At 40.5% G+C, this 16555-nt stretch overlaps 1 protein-coding gene across 2 annotated transcripts in view; it reads left to right on the top strand.

Moving 5' to 3' along the window:
- Positions 1-16555, top strand: part of LOC145351986 (NACHT, LRR and PYD domains-containing protein 3-like) — an 87135-nt gene that overhangs the window by 41266 nt on the left and 29314 nt on the right. For both annotated transcript variants that reach the window (XM_080201835.1, XM_080201836.1), the window contains one exon: positions 13709-13795. In XM_080201835.1, coding sequence (XP_080057961.1) covers positions 13709-13795 — 87 coding nt within the window. The remainder of the gene's footprint in view (positions 1-13708; positions 13796-16555) is intronic.

Below are 16555 nucleotides of genomic sequence, written 5' to 3'. Positions count from 1 at the left end.
GTAACATACACTATGGTGATCCTGAGGGTCAGGGCAAAGTGGCTAGAGAGAAACTGTTCCCAATAAGGGAAAAGGAAGCTGATTTTAAGGTAAATGACAACAGAACCAAAGGTGACGTGAAGAGAAGTTTCTTCACACTGGAAATGGTCAGCATCTAAAATATACAGAGTGAGTTGGAGGCAAATTCAATGGTGGATTCCAAAAGAAAATTTGATCATTACCTAAGGAGAAAGGAGCAGGGCTCTGGGGAAAAGGTAGAGGGAATGGGGTTAGCTGAGCTTCTCTTGCAAACCTAGCACAGACAGAATAGGCCGAATGATCTCCTTCTGAGCTCTAACCATTCTATGATTCATCTCTGGCTGTGACCAGTACAGTGTCAAGACAGATTCATAACATCTGCATTTTTGTACCATATTCCAGTCAATAAACATCACTGTTTCGAGTATGTTGCCCTGTGTCAGGTATATTTTCTCTACTTCCATTCTCAACCTTTTTTTTGTTATAAATTGAATCTAAGTGCACTTAGATTCCAATGCAGAGAGGACAGAGCAGGAGGAAGAATAGAAATATAACTGAAATTCTCTGATGTACAGTAACTTGGTCCTCAGTTTCCTCTCCTTGATCTGTGCTGAGTTCCCTGCTTCCAGATTGGAACTCCTTCCAAGTGGCCATTCTTCACTAGTACAAATGGATGGTGAATATTGAGAGGCCAGCACAGTTGGGTGATTTCTCTCTTCCCATATCCAACACTCATGCACACTTATCTCAATGGAGAGGAGAAAAGAAACTAGATAATGATCAGCCGTGAGAGCCCTTCCTCTCAGCCCAACGGCCAGGGGTGAAGAGCAACTAATTCAGCGCAGATTGTATTTGAATTTCTTTTTAGCTCTTTTCCAATTATTTCCTGCAACAGTGAAAGGAATGTGACTTCAAGAAAAGTCCTGTGATTCCCTTTCTGTTCCGGCACTTCAACAAAACACAAGAGAACATCAAAACCTTTATAAAAATAAAATACTATGGATGTTGGAAATCTGAAATAAAAACAAAGTGCTGGACCCATCCAGGACATTCCATACCTCCCCATTCCACTGCCCCATTTCTTCTAATCCTATCCCTTGCCATGTATTTACTATACCCACTGACCTCCCTTCCTCTGATGCTGAATGTTCTACACTCAGCAATGGATTCAGTTTCAGATCCTTACAACCTTACCTCAATGAATTTTGGGCTGGGCATGATGCTGAACTGTTCTTCCATCGTCTTCATTTCTGTGCTCACTATTTATTCATTTTATGGGATGTGGGCGGTGCTGGCTAGACCTGTGTTTATTGCCCATCTCTAGTTGCCCTTGAGAAGGTGATGGTGAGCTGCCTTCTTGAATAACTCCAGTCTCGAAGGTGTAGGTCTCCATAGTGCTGTTAGGAGGGAATTCTAGGATGTTGACCCAGCAACAGTGAAGAAGTGGTGATGTATTTCCAAGTCAGTACGGTGAGTGACTTGAGGGGAATCCCCAGGTGGTAGTGTTCCCAGGTATCTGCTGCTCTTTTCCTTCTAGATGGTAGTAGTCAAGGGTTTGGAAGGTGCTGTCTAAGGAGCCTGGGTGCAGTGCACCTTATCGATGCTACACACTTCTGCCACTTTACATTGTCGGTGGAGGGATTGAATATCTGTCGAAGGGTAGCAATCATGTGGCTGTTTTATCTTGGATGGTGTCAACCTTCCTGAATGTTGTTGCAGTTGCACCCATCCAGGCAAATGGAGAGTATCCCATTACACCCCTGATTTATGCATGATAGATGGTGGACGCGGCTTTGGGGAGTCAGGAGGTGAGTTAGACACTGCAGGATTCCTAACCTCGGACATGCTCTGGTAGCCACAGTATTTATATGACTAAACCAGTTCAGTTTCTGATCAGTGGTAACCCCCAGGATGTTGACAGTGGGAGAATCAGTCAAGGGTCAATGGTTAGATCTTCTTTTGTTGGAGATGCTCATTGACTGGCACTTGTGTGATGTGAATGCTACTTGTCACTTGTCAGGTCAAGCCTAGACATTGTCCTGGCCTTGCTACATTTGGACATGAATTGCTTGAGGAGACGCGATTTATATTGAACATTGTGCAATCATCAGCGAACATAACCACTTCTGACCTAATGATGGAAGGAAGGTCATTGATGAAGTAGCTGAAGATGGTTCGATCTCGAACTCTACTCAGAGGAACTATTAGACCAGACGGGATTGAGGTTCATAAGGAGGTGGTGTTAGCAATTCTGGAAAATATGAAAATAGGTAAGTCCCCTGGGCCAGATGGGATTTATCCTAGGATTCTCTGGGAGGCTAAGGAGGAGATTGCAGAGCCTTTGGCTTTGACCTTTATGTCATCATTGTCTACAGGAATAGTGCCTGAAGACTGGAGGATAGCAAATGTTGTCCCCTTGTTCAAGAAGGGGAGTAGAAACAACCCTGGGAATTATAGACTGGTGAGACTTACTTCTGTTTTGGGCAAAGTTTTGGAAAGGATTATAAAAGATGAGATTTATAATCATCTAGAAATGAATAATTTGATTAGGGACAATCATCACCGTTTTGTGAAGGGTAGGTCGTGCCTCACAACTTTATTGAATTCTTTGAGAAGGTGACCAAAGAGGTGGATGAGGGTAAAGCAGTTGATGTGGTGTATATGGATTTCTGTAAAGCATTTGATAAGGTTCCTGATGGTAAGCTATTGCAGAAGATACAGAGGCATGGGATTGAGGCTGACTTATCGGTTTGGATCAGAAATTGGCTAGCTGTAAGAAGACAGAGGGTGGTGGTTGATGGGAAATGTTTATCCTGGAGTTCAGGTACTAGTGATGTACCGCAAGGATCTGTTTTGGGGCCACTGCTGTTTGTCATTTTTTATAAATGACCTGGATGAGGGCGTAGAAAGATGGGTTAGTAAATTTGTGGATGATAGTATAGTCAGTGGACTTGTGGACAGTGCGGAAGGATGTTGCAGGTTACAGAGGGACATAGATAAGCTGCAGAACTGGGCTGAGAGATGGGAAATGGAGTTTAATGCAGAAAAGTGTGAGGTGATTCACTTTGGAAGGAGTATTAGGAATACAGAGTACTGGGCTAATGGTAAGATACTTGGTAGTGTGGATGTGCAGAGAGATCTCGGTGTCCATGTGCATAGATCCCTGAAAGTTGGCACCCAGGTTGATAGGATGTTAAGAAGGCATATGGTATGTTAGCTTTTATTAGTAGAGGAATTGAGTTTCAGAGTCATGAGGTCATGTTGCAGCTGTATAAACCTTTGGTGTGGCCGCACTTGGAGTATTGCTTACAGCTCTGGTCGCTGCATTATAGCAAGGATATGGAAGCATTGGAAAGGGTGCAGAGGAGATTTACCAGGATGTTGCCTGGTATGGTGGGACGTTCTTATGAGGAAAGGCTGAGGGACTTGAGGCTGTTTTCGTTAGAGAGAAGAAGGTTGAGGTGACTTAATAGAGGCATATAAGATGATCAGAGGATTAGATAGGTGGTCAGTGAGAGCCTTTTTCCTCAGATGGAGATGGCTACCACGAGGGGACATAGCTTTAAATTGAGGGGTGATAGATATAGGACAAATTACTCAGAGAGCAGTAAGGGCGTGGAATGCCCTGTCGGCAACAGTAATGGACTCACCAACATTAAGGACATTTAAATGGTTATTGGATAAACATATGGATGCTATTGGAATAGCGTAGGTTAGATGGCCTTTAGATTGGTTTCACAAGTCGGTGCAACATTGAGGGTCAAAGGGCCTGTTCTGCACTGTAATGTTCTATGTTTCTACACTTTTTATATGTTAATCCAGTTAAGTTACTGGTCAATGGTAATCTGCAGGATGTTGATACTGAGGTCACAGTGAATGTAATGCCATTGATGTCAATCGAGGGAAATGTTTGAATCCTCTCATGGTGGAGATGGTCATTGCCTGTCATTGCTGAGCTCAATCTGAATTTGTCCATGTTTTGCTGCATTTAGACGGGAACTGCTTCACTGTTTGAGGAGCTGCAGATGGTCCTGTAAGTTTTGCTCTCGTCTGCAACCATCCTAACTTCTGATTGTTGTGATGGGGGGAGGATCATTGATTAAATAGATAAGATTTTGGGCCTGAGATGTTACCTTGAGGAACTCCTGCAGTAATACCTTAGGATTGAGATGTTTGACCTCCAACAACCACAACCATCTTTTCTTCTGCTTGGCATGGTTCCAACCAGGGGATAGTTTTCTCTCCCATTCCCATTGACTCCAGTTTTGTTTGAGTTCCTTGATGCCATACTCAGTGAAGTGCTGCCTTAAAGTCAAAAGCAGTCACTCGCTCCTCCCCTCTTAAGTTCACTGTTTTTGCCAGTGTTTGGATGAAAGCTGCCACGAGATCAGGAGTTGAGCCAAAACTATACATCAGAAAGCAGGTTATACAAACATATGAATTGGGAGCAGGAGTAGGCCACTTGACCACCTCCCTCCACCTTGCGCCTCCCAAGCCTACCGCACCATTCAATAAGATCATGATTGAACTCATTGTAACTCCAATCCTGCATTCCTGCCTCGTCCTCTGAAAAACCTTCCATCCTGTTGTTAATCGTGAATCTATCTAGCTGTGACTGAAAAATGTTCAAAGACTCTATTGCCTTTTGAGGAAGAGAGTTCCAGAGACCCTTAACCATCTGAGAGAAACAATTTATCCCCCTCTCTGTTTTAAATAAACAACCCCTTATTTTTAAAGTTTGTTTATAAGTGTCACCAGTAGGCTGACATTAATGCTGCAACAAAGTTACTGTGAAAATTCCCCAGTCACCACACTCCGGTGCCTGTTTGGGTACACTGAGGGAGAACTTAGCATGGCCAATGCGCAGTGATCCCGAGTTCTAGATTCACTGACTAGACAAAATGTCTTTCCATAACCACCTGTCAGTATATTGAAGGGTTTTTTAGCTATGAGAAGTTGAAGAAACTTGATTTGTTCTCACTGGAGCAATGGACGTTGAGGGGACACCTAATAGAAGTCTTCAAAATTATGAGAGATATGGACAGAGTGGATAGTCAGAAGCTTTTTCTCAGGATGGAATAGTCAATTACTAGAGGGCATAGGTTTAAGCACGAGGGCAAGGTCTAAAAGATATACAAGGCAGATTTTTTACACAGAGTGATGGGTGCCTGGAACTCGTTGCCGGGGGAGAAGCAGACACGGTAGTGACTTTTAAGGGGCGTCTTGACAAGCGCATGAATGAGATGGAATCGAGGGATATGGTCCCCAGAAGTGTAGAGGTTTTTAGTTAAGACGGTCAGCATGGTTGGTGCAGGCTTGGAGGGCTGAAGAGTCTGTTCCTGTGCTGTAATTTTCTATCTTCTTTGTTTGTTCTCAACTGCAGTGGATACAAACCTAACCGCCAATCTTTCCTCGTAAGCAACCCAACCATTTCTGGTATTCTGGAGTCCGTTGCTCCAGTGAGAACAAATCAAGTTTCTTCAACTTCTCATAGCTAAAAAACCCGTCAAGATACTGACAGGTGGTTATGGAAAGACATTTTGTCTAGTCAGTGAACCTATAACTCGGGATCACTGCACATTGGCCATGCTAAATTCTCCCTCAGTGTACCCAATAACCCTTCTCTGAATTGCTTCTAAACCATTTACATCTTTCCTTAAATAAGGAAGCCAGTATTGTGTACAATGCTCTAGATGTGGTCTCACCTACTTGTGTAAACAATTCCCCTCACAATGAATGATAACATTCCATTGGCTTTTCTAATTACTTGTTTTACCTTTATACTAGCCTTGTGATTCGTGCACGAGGTTCTTCTGCATCTCAGAGCTCTGCAAACTCTGACCTTTTAGATGATGGCTTCTTTTTCATTCTTCCTGCCAAGATGGACAATCTCACATTTACCCACATTCTATTCCATTTGCCAGATCTTTGTTCACTCACTTAACGTATTTATGTACCTTTTGTAGTCTCATATTCTTTTCACTGTTTACTTTACCTACCTATCTTTGTCAGTCAGTAAATTTAGCAACCATATCTTCAGTCCCTTCATCCAAGTTATTTAAATGTTAAAAATGTTGAGACCCCAGCTCTGATCCCTGTGACACACCACTCATCACATTTTGCACACCAGAAAAAGATTTATTTATGTGAACTCTGTTTCTTGTTAGCTAGCTAACCTTCAATCCATGCCAATAAATTGACCCTTTACACCATGAGGTTTTATTTTCTGCAGTAACCATTGATGTTACTCCTTATCAAATGCCTTCTGTAAATCTAAATACAATAGATCAACTGGTTTACTTTCTCCACAGCACATGTGACTCTTTGAAAGAACTGTTAATGCTGAGTAATTGCTGGTTGATAACAGAGTTGAAGGCAGCTTGCATCATTTTGCTGATGATTGAGCATACTGATGGTGCTAATTGACAGAGTTGAATTAGCTCTTTTTACATAGAGAACATACCTGGGCAATTTTCCACATCGCCGAGTAAAAGTGGTGTAGCTGTACCTGAACAGCTTGGCTATAGAGTTTTGCTTGTTCTGGAGCTCAAGTCTTTCATCCTGTTTCTAGAATATTGTCAGTTATTGAAGTATCCTATGCCTTCAGCAAGAAGTTGAATTGACTGAAGACTAGCATCTGTGATGCTGATGACTATAGGAGTAGGCTGACATAGATGGTTCAGCCACTCAGCACTTTGGTTGAAGGTGGTTGCAAGTGCTTCAGCTTTATTTTTTACAGTGATGTGCTGGGCTCCTCTATCTGCTTTATTTTTCCTGCCATAATGAACAATTTCACATTTACCCACATTCTATTCCATTTGCCAGATTTTTGCCACTCACTCATCACATAATCTCATTATGTTCTCTTCACAACTTACTTTCTGACCTCTATTTGTGTCTTCAGCAAATTTGGCAAAAATTCAATCCCTTCATCCAAGTCATTTATATGAATTGTAAGTAGCTGATGTCCCAGTACCGATGCCTATGGCACTCGTTACTTCTTGCCAGACTGAGGAAAGACCAATTTTTGCCTTCTTTCTACTTCCTGTGAGCCAGCTGATCTTCTAATCCAAGCCAATTTATAACGCACTATAATATGCACTTTTATTTTGTGCATTAACCTGTGCTGTAGAACTTTATCCAATATCTCTGGAAATCTATGTACAGTACATCACCAGACCCCCTTTATCCATAGCAAGTGTAACTTCCTCAAAAAGTCTAATAAGTTGGTTAAACGTGATTTCCTGTTCAAAAACCACATTGATAAGATCAGGGTAGTCAGGCAGAGTCAAAAGCCTGCTGCAACATCTAACATTTTTCTAGTATAATGCTGACTGCCTTGCAGTTTCTCTCTCTCTCTCTTTCTCTCCCTCCCTTCTTGAATAATGGAAATACATTTGCTATTTTTCAATCGAATGTGACCTTTCCTGAATCTAGGCAATCTGGAAAATTAAAATCAGTGCATCAACTATCTCACCTGCCATTTCTATTCAGACCCCAGGATAAATTCCATCAATGCCTGCTTTAAGCTGAGTTTTCCGTGAGGTGGCAATAACACTCAGGAAGCCTATGTCACTGTATGAAATATAAAAATTTATTAAGACCAGTTGCCGAGGGAGATTTTATCTCAAGGGTCAGCAGATAACCTCAGAGCTAGTCTGAGCAGTCATCAGTAAAAAACGGTACGGTTACACGTTTTCTTAATCAAATTACCTGCCTTTAATTTAGCATTAAATCAAATCATCTTCATTGCATAGAAATCAATAATAACTGATAGGTTTTCCTAGCAGCAGCAGTCTGCCATTCAATCTTATAGTTTTCTATTTGTTCCTTAAATTCAATGGCAAACCTCAACTTTCTCGTTGCTATACCTCTCAAAGGTCAGAGTGGATTTGAATTTAGTTCTTTGCCAATACAGGTAACAGTGAATACACGCATCTGAGCTGAACAATGAAATTCCAATTTGATAAATGTTTCACATTACTGACCTTGCTTACTCTAAGATTTTTTTTAAAAGATGCTGATGAAATTTTTACTTAAACCATGATAGCTTGCAGAATTTGTCTTCGACTGAAATGGTCAATTTTATACTTAAGGGATGCATTTAAAAGTCAATATATGTTTTAGGTCATTTAAAATCATTTACTCTGTTAACATGTATATAAATAACTTGCTCTGTTCGTTCATGAGTCTAATTTGAAGTCATTAACTCTTTATTAGTAATCTTGTTAGTGCCTTAACTTCAGAAAGTTAAAGATCTTTAAAATTATCACCTACACTGATACTTGTCAGCCCACAGCCCCAAAAATTAGGACCATATCTCTTCTATTAGTAATTTTCCTGAGATTATCTTTCCCATTTCTTGGTTTATAGCTACCCCTGGAATGTGTTTGTATCCTCTATTGTGAAGACTGATGCAAAATAGCTGTATAATTCATTTGCCTCTCCTGGCTTTCCATTATCAATTATCCAGACTCACTTTCTGCAGGACCAATGTTCACATTGTTAACTCTTTTTTAAATATTCTCAAAAACTTTTCATCCATTTTTATATTTCTCGCTAGCTCTCATACTTTTCCCTTATTTTAGTCTTTTCATCATCCTTTGCTGTTCCTTATACCCTGTTCAACCTTCTGACCTGCAAATGTTTTTGCACAACCATACACTTTGTTTAAGATCAATACAATATTTAATCTCTAGTTAACCATAAATGGTGGGTCAGTTCTCTGGACACTTTCTTACTTGTTGGAATGTATCTATTCTGTGAATTATAAAATGTCCTCTTAATTGTTTCTCACTGCATCTGTGATCTATCCCTTAACCTAAATTTCCAGCTCACTTCAATCAATACATTTTTCATGCCTTTGGGCTGAATTTTCTAGCCCTTCCAGCCTATGGGATCTTCCTGTCCTGGTGCCTTCATTATTATTTAATGAACCTAAGATAGAAGCAAAATACTGTGGATGCAATAATTTAAAACAAAAACAGAAAATGCTCAAATCTCAGCAGATTTGACCGCGCCTGTGGAAAGAGAATGGAGCCAACATTTTTGGTCCGGATGAACCTTATCAGAAATTATTCTAATCTTGTTTCACAATGCAAGTCAACTATAGTCTGCTCTCTGGATGGCTCCAGAAAATACTGTTCTATGAAACGGTCCTGAAAACATTCAATGAATCCCTTATCTAAGCTATCTTTGCCCATCTGACATTTCCAGTCCCAATAAAAATTAAGATCTCTCTCTTTTATTATGATCGTGTCTTTCTGACAAGCTCCAATTATTTTCTTCCTTTATCCATCAATCTACCATGTACTTACTCTTAGGCAAACTATACACAACTCCCACAAGTGACTTCTTGCCTTTATCATTTCTCATCTCGACCCAAACCATTTCCACATCCTGGTTTCAGTCATCCTTTGCTATATGCTAATATTATCATTAACTAACAGAGCCACTGCTTCACATATTTTTCATTTCCTTGTCTTCCTGTACACTTTAATATTCATGTTCGCATCCATGTTCTCCTGCAGGCATGTCTCTAATGATGCCTGTATTGTTTTGAATGATATGTGTATTCATATACAGAATCTATAGTTTTATCCTTTTACAAACTGCATTCTCATCTGTTGAGCTGCTATTATTTTTTTCCCCCAATAATAATTTTCTCTTTTGCCTTGTCTGTACACTTTGATTTATTACATCTTCCCAAATTTGATCCCTTGCCCCCACTATTTAGTTTGAAATCCCCTCTACTTCCCTCATATGTGGTTTGCAAGAACACCAGTCCACGCACTATTTGGGTGTAGACTGTCCCAGATCACTACTGGTGCCAGTGCCCCATGAATGAGAACCCACTTCTTCCACATTAGTCTTTGAGTCACGCATTTATCTCTCCAATCTGATTTGTCCAAATTGCATGTGGTAATAATGCAAAGATTGTGATCTTTGAGAATCTGCTTCTTAATTTGGTGTCTGAGTCCTCAAACAGCCTATGTAGCGCCTCCTTGTTTGTCCTGTCAGTGTTGTTGGGTCATGATGATTGGAACGACCTTCTCCCTTTCTAAGTTCATGTCCAATTCCAAGTTGATGTCCTGAACTCTGCTATCAGGGGGTAATACAGCATGAAAGAGGCACTTTGTCCCACCATGCCCACATTGGCCAAGAAGGACCTATCTGTCCTAATCCCATTTTTCAGCACTTGGCCTATAGCCTTGCTCATTTAAATATTCCTTAAATGTTGTGAGGGTTTCCACTTCTACCACCCTTTCAGGTACTGAGTTCCAGATTCTCACTGTCCTCTGGGTGAAAAAAAGATCTTCCTCACGTCTTCTATAAGCCTCTAGTATCCATGACCTCTGGTTATTGATCTCTCTACTAAGGGGAAAAGTTCTTTCCTATCTACTGTATCAATGCCCCTCATGATTTTTGCACTTCAATCAGGTCCCCCCTCAGACTTCTTTGCTCCAAGGAACACAGCTCCAGCCTATCCAATCTCTCTTAATAGCTGAAATGCTCCAACCCAGGCTGCACCCTGGAAAATCTTCTCTGCACTTTCTCTAGTGCCATCACTTCCTTCCTATAATGTGGTGACCAGAACTGAACATAGTACTTTAACTGTGGCTCAACCAGTATTTTATATAGCTCCATCATAACCTCCTTGCTCTTATATCCAATGCCTTGGTTAATAAAGGCAAGTATCCCATATGCCTTCTTAACCAGTTTTCCTACCTGCCCATAGAGATCTATGGATATGCATAGCAAGTTCCCTCTGATCATCTACTTCCTTGGGTCTGACCATTTATTGTATATTCCCTTACATTGTTAATCATCCCAAATTACATTGCCTCACACTTTTCAGGGTTAAATTCCATTTGCAAATGATCTGCTCATCTAACCAGCTGGTCCAGATTGTTCTGTTATTCAAGGCTTTTCCCTTCACTATTTACCACATCACATTTTTGTGTCATCAACAAAATTATTTATCATACCTCTTAAATTCACCTCCGGATCAGTAGTGTACGCTACAAACAACAAAGGACCCAGCTTTGATCCCTGTGGAACACATTGGATACAGGCTTCCCGGTCACAAAAATATCATTTGACCATCACTCTCCTACCTCTAAGCCATTGGATTCAGACCTATACCTATTGCAGCCGCCTTTATAGTGAACAAAGATGCAAATTACTCATTTAAAACCTCACCTACGTCTTCCAGCTCCACACACAAATTGCTACATTGGTCCCTAATCGGTTCTTTCCCTGGTCATCCTCCTACCTTTACAATAATTATAAAATTTACCTGCCTTATTTTGCATGCACCCTCTTCGCTCCTAATTCCTTAAGTAACCCCCTACACTTCCTAACCTCAGCTAGGGCTTTTTTGAGCCCTCAGTATTTACCATAAGCTGCCTTTTTTTTCCCCTTATCCAACTCTGGATATCCCTTGACATGATGTGGAGATGCCGGCATTGTGCTGGGGTAAACACTATAAGAAGTCTCACAACATCACATTAAAGTCAGGGACAGGAGATCCTGTACGGGGGTGATGCCATTAATTGTCAAAGGTTCGTTGTTATAATCTATCCTATTGAAGGTGGTCATTTCTGGCACTTGTGTGACGTAAATGTTATTTGCTGAAGCCGGCGTATTGTCCAGGTGTTGCTGCGCTTGGACACAAACTGCTTCAGTTTCTGAGGAGCTGCAAATGGACATTGAACACTACAGCACAAACAGGCCCTTTGGCCCACAAGTTGTGCCGATCATATCCCTACCTACCAGGTCTATCTATAACCCTGAATCCCATTAAACTCCATGTACTCATCCAGAAGTCTCTTAAAAGACCACAACGAGTTCACCTCCACCGTCACCGACGGCAGCCAATTCCACTCACTCACCACCCCGAGTGAAAAACTTACCCCTGATATCTCCTCGGTACCTACTCCAGCAAATGATGCAGAACATTTTGGAGTCATCTACAAATATACTCACTTCCGACCTTATGATAGAAGATCATTGATGAATCAGCTGAAATATTTGGGCCTGGAACACTACCCCGAGGAATAACAACGGTAATGTTGTGGAGCTGAGATAATTGACCTCTAACCACTACAACTATCCTCCTTTGTGCCGTGTATGACTCCAACCAGTGGAGAGTTTCCCCCATGATTCCCATTGACTCCAGTTTTTCTATGGTTCCTTGATGCCATACTCTGTCAAATACTGCCTTGATGTCATGGGCAGTCATTCTCATCTCATCTCACCTCACCTCCTGAAGTTCAGTTTGGATTTGTCTGTTTCTTGTGTACAGGACTTAACTGAGCAACTTCCCATGTTGCACAGTAGATGCCAGCATTCAGCTGTACAGGAATATTTTAGTGAGGGGCATGGCAAGTTCTAAAGCACAAGTCTTCAGGATTATTGCTGGAATATTGTCAGGGTCCATATCCTTTTCAGAATCCAGCATCTTCAGCCATTTCTTTATCATGTAAAGTGAATTGAATTAGCTGAACAATTAAATCTGTGATGCTAGGGACGTCTGGAGGAGGTTGTCCACTCCACATTTCTGGCTGAAGATTGTTGCAAATGCTTCAGCCTTTAGTACGACATGCAGGGCTCCTTGCTAATTGAAAATGGGAATTTTTGTAGACCCGGTTATTTAATTGTCCATTGCCATTCATGTCTAAATGTAACAAGACTGCAGAGTTTAAATCTGATTTGTTGGTTATGGGATCGCTTAGCTCTGCCTGTCACTTGGTATGCAAGTAGTCCTGTGTTGTAGCTTCACAAGGTTGACACCTAGTTTTAGTTATGCCTGGTGTTATTCATGGCATGCCATCCTGCATTCTTCATTTGAATCAGGGTTGATCCTCTAATTTGGTGATAACGTAGAGTGAAGGATATGCCGGGCGATGAGGTTACAGATTGTAGTTGAATACGGTTCTGCTGCTGCCGATGGCCTACAGTGCCTGGATGCCCAGTCTTCAGTTGCTAGCTCTGTTCAAAATCTATCCCATTTAGCACGGTGGTAGTGCCACACAACATGATGCCATGGCCATCCTTAATATATTCTAATTAGCTTTATTCTCAATTGTGTATTTTTACTTCTGTTTTTATTTACTTTATTAACCTTCCACCAGTTGCTGGGCTATTTTGAACATGGAAAATAAAATAAATCTTAATCACTTACTATATAATCACCAAATGACCAGCCTCTTCTCCTATAGTGGAATAAGACCACTTCCTGAAAGCTGAGGTAGATAGCACTAAGCAAAAGAGCATCTCTTCTCTTCCTTTCCTAACTCCCTCAATCACCCAACTCAACATTTTATTCAAGGTTGATGTTAAGCATGCTGGACAGTGTCTCTGACATCCTGGTTAGCCCTGGTGCTGCGGAGGCTTTGAAACAAACCAAAGATCTTGCCCTCAGGGCAACCAGCAACCTCAGTCATGGCTGACGTGATTCTAAATCAGTCCCATCTGTCCCTTCTCCATTCCCATCCCTGCTGGCTCAAAGTGAAGAGAAAACCCATCTCCAAGCAACTAATGGTATCCCCACAAAAAAGTCTCAACTTATTCAGTTTTCCACCAGTGGTGTTTTTTTTCATCCCTGAAAATAAACTCAGTTCCTGATTCACGCTTCCAAGTTGAAAACCTAGCTAATTTTAATGTAATTCTCACTTTCCCTATTTAGGTTGAGTTACAATAACCTGGGAGATTCAGGAATGAAACGACTATGTGTGGTTCTGAGGAATTCGGACTGTAAAATACGGAAACTGAAGTAAGTACCAGACTCTGAAATTGTTTATCATGACTGAATGCCTGACACAGTAAATTATTGTCAGTATCGGCAATAGAGTAATTAATAAACACTTCACATTATTATTACAATGGATAGTAATATTGAGACCATGATTATAATTGAGACCACAATTTATTCTGATTCCTATCTGATCTCCAGTCTGGACAGTAGTACCCTGACACATTCTCATCTCCCTCTCTGTACAAACTCGTCACTAATGAGTCTGAATGTGAATTATAATAAACTGAGAGATTCAGGAGTGCAACATTTACATAGTAATCTCAAATTATTTTCATTAACATGTATCAGAGTAAAAATATGAACAAAACAATTAAATGTTTATTCAGTTTTATGTGGCATATCACATGTTCAATTTAGTTAAATTTTCATTCCGATTATAGATGTTTAAGTTTGCAAGCTTGCTTAAAAATAAAAAAAAACTGCTCAATGAGGCAGTTAACAAACTACATTAATTGCTCATGAGTTACATCCCAAGGGATCCACTAGAAATTTGTGTTAAACAAAGCTTTATGTTAGCCAAGATGACCCCATTCTCACATGAAAGCATCTCTTATGTAACTGTATGCTGACAAATGTGATCTGTGTCAAAAGCAACAAATTATTCAAATACTAAATGAAAACAAAAAGCAGGAACCTTTTAAAGAAAGATGTTGTCCAATTTGTTCACACGTTACAATGGGTTGACTTTGGAAGAGTGCTTTGCATTCAGTGTTTTGCACAGTGCTCCGTGATTTTGGGCTCTTGTGTAGTTTGAGTGCAGCCTGAGTCGGTGCAGTCTGAGTCAATGCAGCCACGTGAAAAATTTCGACATGCTTTGGTAAACTGCAGTTACCAGGGTGGAATTTCAGCTCATCACGGCCTTGTTTTATGGGATTTGTGATTCTCAGAGTAAGAATGGTTGACAAATTCTGACCAATGTCAATTTCACTATCAGTCTGTGACTGAGGAACTCGACTGTAAAATACAGAAACTGAGAATGTGTTTCTGATAATTGGAGGTCTTATTACTATTAGTCATGGTGTTATTAGGACAAGTGACTAAAAGCTAAGTCAACGAGGAGGGTTTTAAGGATATCTTGAAAGGGAAACAAGAGATTGAGGTGGTGAGGATTAGGAAAGGAATTGCAGCTCTGCTTAGCTGCCAATGGCAATAATCATAATACAGAACAATCTGAATGTTGTAATTATTAATAATGAACAGTGTTTTTAATAACATGTATATTGATATTAACAGAAGTGTTATCAATATTTGTATTTATCAAAAGCACTGTCTGTTTTTAATAGACACATAATAAGCTGGGCACAAACTTGAAGGCCAGAAAATTAAAAGGACAGTGCTAGTATGTTTGCAAAGTTGTCTGAGTAACAGGGAACAGACAGTTGTTAATTTTTCAATGGAGGAATCATAGCGTGGGGTTCTCAGCAGTTGATATAGTATCATTACTATTTTTTGTGTATTAATGACTTGAGTGTATCTAAAGATGAGATGTAAACCTGGTGAAATTACCACGGCAATTTGCATAACAAGCAGCGGAAGCAACATATGATGCAGCTAAATAAATGAATTGGATTGAGGATCTATAGTCTGAGCATATCCAGTATTGAACTCTGCCATCCTTGTCCAGTCTGACCAACATGTGACTCCGGATCCACAGAAATGTGGTTGTCTATTAAATGCCTTCTGGGATGTCTTGGCAAATCACTTTGTTGTATCGAGCTGCTATAGAAAATTTGAAAGGATTGATGTTAAATGAAGTAGTTATCATCAACCTAGGCATTTGAAAGAACAGTGGCAAATTCAACCCTGTTGAAACTACAAAGTCCTCCTTACTAATGTCTGAGAGCTTGTGTCATAATTGGGAGAGCTGTCTCACGGACTAGTTAAATGACAGCCTGACATAGTCATACTCATGGAATCAAGCCTTACAGATAATGTCCCAGATCACCATCTCTAGGTATGTCCTGTCCCACCAGCAGAACAGAGACAACATTGGTAATTGCTGGGAACTAGTTGCTCTGGGAGTCCTCAACTTCAACTCTAGAGCCCGTAAAGCTTCATAGCATCTGGCCAAAGGTGGGCAAAGAAACCTCCTGCTGATTACCACACATCATCTTCTCTCAGCTCATGACTCACTACTTCTCCATGTTGAATACCACTTGCAGGAATCACTGAGGATGGCAAAGACAAAGAATGCACTCTGAGTGGGGGCTTCAATTTCCATCACCGAGAGTGTCTCAGTAGCATCACTGGACATAGAACTGGCTGAGTCCTAAAAGACAGAATATAACAGGTGGTGAGGAAACTGACAAGGGAGAATCATATTTCATTTCTCCCATCATCACTGTTGGGAGAAAAATACAACTATTTGGCTATAGTGCACTTCACTTCACTCTCGAGAAAGCCAGACAAAAACTTTTGGAGTTTCAGACAATTCCTTTATTACAAATTATAGTACGGACTGGCCCCAGTGCTTTAACTAGTGCTTCACTAAGGAAATCCTCAATCCAGGAATTAAACAGACATTTATAGTTAAGACCTGGTTGCAAGAAATTAGCATATGTCAATCAAATATGTACATTTTCACAAAAGTTATATCTATATCCAGTCACAATTACCGATTAGGTTTACTTCATGCATACATAAGGGTATAGTTGTTCAATTACAACTTGTTCTCAGTAACCTTAATATAATTTCACCAAGCACGTATTTCTCTCTACA

The sequence above is a fragment of the Carcharhinus amblyrhynchos genome, chromosome 13, assembly GCF_965287045.1.
Source record: "Carcharhinus amblyrhynchos chromosome 13, sCarAmb.v2.hapA, whole genome shotgun sequence".
In the NCBI taxonomy this organism is placed as follows: domain Eukaryota; kingdom Metazoa; phylum Chordata; class Chondrichthyes; order Carcharhiniformes; family Carcharhinidae; genus Carcharhinus; species Carcharhinus amblyrhynchos.
The sequence above is the reverse complement of the archived record's forward strand: the minus strand, read 5'-3'. Positions and strand labels throughout refer to the sequence as shown.